General features: G+C 36.9%; 1 protein-coding gene across 1 annotated transcript; it reads left to right on the forward strand.

The window, feature by feature from the left end:
* The first annotated feature begins 2920 nt into the window (after positions 1 to 2920).
* LOC128732314 (uncharacterized) lies at positions 2921 to 3459 on the forward strand. Its single transcript, XM_053825559.1, has 2 exons — positions 2921 to 3140; positions 3206 to 3459. Exons 1-2 carry the CDS (start codon positions 2921 to 2923, stop codon positions 3457 to 3459), a joined length of 474 nt encoding a protein of 157 aa, XP_053681534.1.
* The last annotated feature ends 3763 nt before the right edge of the window (positions 3460 to 7222 follow it).

Consider the following 7222-nt stretch of genomic DNA (forward strand, 5'->3'; position numbering starts at 1 on the left):
GAAGTTTTCCATCATAACTTAAAATTGGATATGAATTGATTTAAATTCGATTTGAAACTAGACTTAAAATTGGACCTGAAATACGACTTGAAATTATATATAAGGTTGAAATTGAACAAGAAATAGGAATTGAAAAAGCGAAGCCTTGGACTTAAACGTCTTTCTAAGACTTGACCCTTCTTTATCGACAGACTTCACAGCCGGCTTATAGAGTACAGGACAGTTACGAGGCTATTGCAACAATCCTACTGGCTCTATCTAGCAGCATCGCCCAGCCGAGATTCGAACTTACAACGACTGGCTTGTTAGACCAGCAAACCAACTAAGCGGTCGGAATTGAAATTGGATTTAAATTGGATTTGGAATTGGACTAGAAAATAGACTTAAAATGGGATTTGTATTCGGTGTTGAAATAGTAATGAAATTAGAATTGATTTTAATCTTAAATTAGGCTTGAAAATAAACTTGAAAATTAATTTATAACAGGACTTGGAATTGGAAGTGAAACAGGAACTATTTTTACGCAATTATTTCACTTATTGTAAAACTAGTGTCCGATCAAATTAAAAACTGCGAACTTCTGGGTTACAGAAATTATTTTGCTTTGCATTAAATTTTACGGAAAAAGTGGGTAAGTCGGTGAGATCTAGTAGTCCATGGGCGCGTAGATAAACGTCAAAAATTTGTTGGTAGAAAGCACAGTGTTGTTTTAATTCTGTTCTGATTCGCTCCGAAGGAGTGGAGTCAAGATATGCCGATCGTCGGGGACCGGATCCTGAATAACAAGGGAAGGAGTAGGTAGCTATCCAAGCTTTTCCGAGTCGTACCGATCTTGCATTGAAATATAACAGTCGGCGCATTTGCCCACTTGCTGTGGCGCATTTTAACCCGTTGTTGTGAAACGTTTTGTATACATTTTACAACGAATCTGGAAACAAGTTTTCGGAGGCCTTACAAAATTTCACGATTTTGAAGCAGTATATTGGGCGGTAAACTGTTCTACTGTTGGACTTATGTAGTCTTGTTTCTTGACATGCATTCTGCATTGGCGATTATTACGAGATTCTTCTTAACGTGGACAATACATCCCTTGCCCCCGTATAGTAAAATCAATTTTGGAAATAGTCTGTTGTCGAACAGTTAAACGTGATTTTTGAAAACCACCAACGATATAAACAAAAACAGTCCTTTTATAACTAGAAAAGTGTATGTAATCATCAAATCATTTCGCTGTCTATTATAAAGATTGAATAGCTAGGTGAACAATAATATGTTAAGCTGTGATGTGACCCACTGTTTAGTGGAAAGAACACAACCATTTTTCACGCTTTTGGTCATCAAATCAAACCTATTGAAGACTAGATGATCATTACGGCTAACCAGTGATGAGCGGGTTCGTGATTGGCCCTAAGCTAGAAAAGTTTACAGAATCATCCTTAATAACTGTATTTGACAGCTCAAACGAGGCGAAACACAGTGCCTTCAGATTTAACCGTTGATGAGAATAGATTTCAAATATGATCACGTGAAAGAGCTCAGAGTACCCACAAATTTTGCATGTCTCATAAAGCATAGACACTAGAAACAATAGAACCATTGAATCGAAAAGCAGCTTTATGCTTCATTTATTGTAGGCCCCTTTTTGTAGCACAAACCTCGACCGCACTACGCAGCATTAACAGCAAAGACGAAATTGCGCACATATCATATGGTCCTATGGTATGATGATTGAAAATTTAATTTGATAATTCAATAATTGAATTAAATAATATCGAACCAGGTTTGCAGAGGCAAGGGCAGTTCAAAGCCAATTAATTGCGCTCTGCGAGCGCAGATACTTTTGTTTCGTTCTCTGTCGCTTGCTTTTTGTTATTTTGCAAGAATTTTCCACGATAATAGACACGTGTTTTGCAACTGCATACCGCTGCATTCCTCCATTATGGTGTTTTGGTGCTGTTGAAGCACCAACCCAACCATCCACCCATCCAGTCCAGAGTGTTTCACTTTTCCGATTATGTCACGCAGCTGCGCTGCGATCGATTCGGCCAAAATGAAAGGCGGTGAACGATTGATTCACATAAATATTTGTGGCACTCTAAACCGCACCAATTCGTCGGAAAAGTGGCTGTGATTTTCCCATTAGCATTAGCTGGTGATCGCTGAGCTGCGCTCAGACTCCACACAACAAATGTATTATCTCCGGATTAGTGAACTAGTTTTTCTTCGAAAAACTGAAAGCCATCATTTTCCAATCTTGTTACTTATGTTCCTTGTTTTGCTTTACAATCTACTGCAATTGAAATGAAATCATTTTGGTGAATCATGTTCGAACTGTTTTTTAGAGCCGAAATAACAAACGTGCCTAAATGCAATTGAACGAAAAAAAGCTACCAATTTGCAATCGACAAAATATAATCAAATTGGGTTAATCGAAAAATTGATTAGTACGAAAAATTACGACTTAAACATTTCCGTGATTCATTTTCGGGTTACAATCAAACCGGTTTCGGTTTGATACAATATAATTTATGGTGCTCTCTCAGATAGGTGCTGACCTTGACGTGCCACAATCCCTGTAATCCAGATCCAACACCTTTCGTTCAAAAAACAATACGACAAAAAATTGTTTACCAAAAATGCAATTGAGTTGGCTTCCTATTTACTAATCAATGTGCTTCCGATTATCAAGAATCGGGTTGGGCTTCGACACACTTTCTACGCCGGAGGCGCGTGACAATAAAATCAAATTACCTTCTGATAACGATAGCCAATTCATCCACTGATAATGGTGCACAGATTGTTCCGATCCGCTTGTATAAATATTCTACCGTTGAATGGTGGATTTATCAGTTTTAGCAAACCACTTCAATCGAACAAGTCAATTAGTTATCCTTAAAGATACCAAAACATTTAAAATAAAATGGCGAAATTCATCACTTTTGGAGTTGCCTTACTGGCAGTGGTTGCCACCGTTCTAGCCCAAGAGGTCGAGCAACCGGCTGGCATCGGAGCTAGGATTGAGATTGTGAAAGACATCACCGCCTTTAAGGCGGCCCACCCAGAACTGGAACTGGTTCCGATGGAAGTTTCTCGAAGCCCACGGCAGCAGATTATCTACACTGTCGGTGGACGAGTTTCCGGTAAGTTTGCGCCTCCTGATAGTTCATAAACTGATGTTAATTTTGTAATTTGCCTTTCACTGTAGGTGACCGCCTGGTTGGAACCAGTCAGGACAGCCAATCCTGGAGTACGCCGCAGGATGTCACTCTAACGCTAAGCTATCCGCAGTCCGGAACTGGCGCAGTCGTCAGCTACGTTCAGGTTGTGGTGAGTCAAAGTTCTAGCTTGGGCGATGGATTTGTCGTTGCCGGAGGAATCGGTCAGCGGTACATTCAACTGGTTATTGTGGCATACAATACGACCTTTTTTAACTATATTGCACAAATCTATGGCAAGTGAATAGAAAGCTCAATTTGATTAATTTTAAATGTATTTAATAAATTGCTATTAGGAAAAAATAAATAAACAATTGATGTGAACAATTTCGAAGTACAATTTCACACCCATTTTCACTTTTAATTTAGATAATTTTCTAGTAGAAACAGAAACAGAAACAGAAACAGAAACAGAAACAGAAACAGAAACAGAAACAGAAACAGAAACAGAAACAGAAACAGAAACAGAAACAGAAACAGAAACAGAAACAGAAACAGAAACAGAAACAGAAACAGAAACAGAAACAGAAACAGAAACAGAAACAGAAACAGAAACAGAAACAGAAACAGAAACAGAAACAGAAACAGAAACAGAAACAGAAAGCGAAATAGAAATAGAAGCAAGAACAAGAACAAGAACAAGAACAAGAACAAGAACAAGAACAAGAACAAGAACAAGAACAAGAACAAGAACAAGAACAAGAACAAGAACAAGAACAAGAACAAGAACAAGAACAAGAACAAGAACAAGAACAAGAACAAGAACAAGAACAAGAACAAGAACAAGAACAAGAACAAGAACAAGAACAAGAACAAGAACAAGAACAAGAACAAGAACAAGAACAAGAACAAAAATCAGAGCCAGAGCCAGAGCCAGAGCGAAAAGCAAAAGCAAAAGCAAAAGCAAAAGCAAAAGCAAAAGCAAAAGCAAAAGCAAAAGCAAAAGCAAAAGCAAAAGCAAAAGCAAAAGCAAAAGCAAAAGCAAAAGCAAAAGCAAAAGCAAAAGCAAAAGCAAAAGCAAAAGCAAAAGCAAAAGCAAAAGCAAAAGCAAAAGCAAAAGCAAAAGCAAAAGCAAAAGCAAAAGCAAAAGCAAAAGTAAAAGCAAAAGCAAAAGCAAAAGCAAAAGGAAAAGGAAAAGGAAAAGGAAAAAGAAAAGGAAAAGGAAAAGGAAAAAGAAAAAGAAAAGGAAAAGGAAAAGGAAAAGGAAAAGGAAAAGGAAAAGGAAAAGGAAAAGGAAAAGGAAAAGGAAAAGGAAAAGGAAAAGGAAAAGGAAAAGGAAAAGGAAAAGGAAAAGGAAAAGGAAAAGGAAAAGGAAAAGGAAAAGGAAAAGGAAAAGGAAAAGGAAAAGGAAAAGGAAAAGGAAAAGGAAAAGGAAAAGGAAAAGGAAAAGGAAAAGGAAAAGGAAAAGGAAAAGGAAAAGGAAAAGGAAAAGGAAAAGGAAAAGGAAAAGGAAAAGGAAAAGGAAAAGGAAAAGGAAAAGGAAAAGGAAAAGGAAAAGGAAAAGGAAATGGGAATGGGAAAGAAAAAGGAAAAGGAAAAGGAAAAGGAAATGGGAATGGGAATGGGAAAGGATATGGGAAATGGGAAAGGATATGGGAAATGGGAAAGGAAATGGGAAAACGAAAAACGAAAAACGAAAAACGAAAAACGAAAAACGATACACGAAAAACGAAAAACGAAAAACGAAAACGAAAACGAAAAACGAAAAACGAAAGCCCTTTTCTTTTTGCTTTTTCGTCATCTCGCTGTCGCTTCAATTGCCTTGCCTTTTTGTCGTTTCTTTGTCATCTTTTGCCGTCCTTTTACCTTTTGTGTCGTAATTTTTCTGCTGTCTTTCCGTCTTCGTTTTCGTTTTTTGTTCCGTCTTTCCATCATATTCTAGTCGTCTTTTTGTCGTTATTTTATCGTCACTGTTTGATGATAATTTGTCGTTTTTTTGTAATTATTTGTCATCTTTTTGTTGTGTCTTCGCAGTCTTTTTGTCGCCTATTTCACGTTTTCTTTTATCGTTATTTTGTCTTTTTTTTGTTGTTTTCCGTCCACTTTTTGTCGGCCTTTTGTTGTCATTCGGTCGACATCTCTTTTTCGTTTTTATTGTGTTTTGTTTTGTTTTTATTAACGTTTTCATGTTATTTTTGTTCGTCGTTTTATTTTTTCGTCATTCTGTCGCCTTTTCGTCGTTTGTTGGCCGTCTTTTTGTCGTTTTTTGCTGGCTTTTTTGTGAAAAGCTGTCGTCTTTTAGACGACATTTTGTCGTCTTATTGCAGGCTTTTCCACGCCCTTTTGTCGTCTTTTGACGTATTTTCGTCAATTTTTTATCTTCGTTTCGTTATTTTTTCATCGTTGTTTTTTGCCATTTTGTTGTCGTATTTTTGTTGTCTTTTTGCCGTGTTTTCGTCATCTTTTTGACGACGTTTTATTGTCTTTATATCCATTCTATGTCGTCTTTTTGTCATTTTTAGTCGACTTTTTATCGTCTTTTTGTCCCCTTGTCATCTTGTTGTCGTCTTATCTAAATCTTTTTGTTTTCTTTTCAACGATACTTTGTCATTTTGTGTCGTGTTTTTGACATCCCTTTGTCATCTATTTGATATCTTCCGATGTTGTCTTAATGTTGTTGTCCGTATAACGTTTTTTCGTCGTCTTTTTTTCACTTTTCAACGTCAGTTTGTCGGCTTTTTGTTGATTTTTTGTCGTCTTTTTGTATTGTTGTTAACTTTTTGTCATCGTTAATCGGATCGGATGTCTTTTTCATCCTTAATTATGTTCTTGTCGTTTTCGTTGTCTTCCTTATTGTCATCTTTTTGTTGACTTTTTGCCGTCTTTTCGACGCCTTTTTATCGTATTTTTGTCATCTTTTTCACTGCTTTCTGGCACCTTTTAAGTATTGTTTTTGTCATATTTTGTTCTCTTTTTATCACAACTCTTTTTCATCTCTTATTGTGGATTTGTCGTTTTTGTTGGTGTTTTGTAGTTTTTATTTCATTTTTTGGTGATATTTTGGTCGTATTCTCGTCCCCTTTTTATTGTTTCTTTGGCTTTTTTTGTAGCTTTTTTGATGTCTATTCGTCGCCTTTTTGATACCTTTATAGCGTCTATTTGACGCGTTTTTGTGATCATTTTCCCATCTTTTTGTCGTATTTGCTATTTTCATGTCTTTTTGTTGTCTGTTTGACGTCTTCTCGTCGTCTTTTTATAGCCTTTTCAACGTTTTTTTCGTCTTTTTGTCGGCTTTTCGCCATTTCTCGCCTTTCGAACGCCTTTTGGCCATCCTTTTCTCGTCTATTCGTTACTATTTTGCCGTTTCTTGACGTTTTTTATCATCTTTTTAATGACTATTTCTCGTTTTTTTGTAATCTTATAGGTAAGGCCATTACAAATAATATTTTATAAAGTTTTTGTCCTTCCGATATTCTTATGGCACAACGATCTCAAACAGACGTTATATATACCGATTTCTCAGCAGCTTTTGATAAGATAAACCACGCCATCGCAATTGCAAAACTACATAGACTTGGTGTCAGCGATAGTCGTCTGCAATGGTTTCGCTTATATCTCACCGATCGACAATTAGTGGTTGCCATTGGAGACTATCGTTCCGATAGCTATTTAGCCTCGTCAGGTATACCTCAAGGAAGTCACCTAGGCCCTCTGATTTTCTCCTTTACTTTAGCGATGGTAATTTGGCCATCCAGGGCCCACGACTCTCGTATGCAGACGATCTTAAAATGTATCTTCGGATAACTTCAACTAACGACTGCCACTATCTTCAAAATCAGTTTCATGCCTTCGCCACTTGGTGAACCGTATGATAGTTAACCCAGAAAAGTGCTCAGCAATCACATTCTCCCAACTCAATGACATAACAATTGAACGTGTTTCGTGCATTAAAGACCTGGGAGTTATACTTGATTCGCAGTTAACTTACAAACAGCATATTTAATATGTTGTTGCCAAAGCATCACGAACTTTAGGTTTCATCTTCAGGATTGCAAATGATATATACT

The sequence above is a fragment of the Sabethes cyaneus genome, chromosome 1 (assembly GCF_943734655.1).
Source record: "Sabethes cyaneus chromosome 1, idSabCyanKW18_F2, whole genome shotgun sequence".
NCBI lineage: Eukaryota > Metazoa > Arthropoda > Insecta > Diptera > Culicidae > Sabethes > Sabethes cyaneus.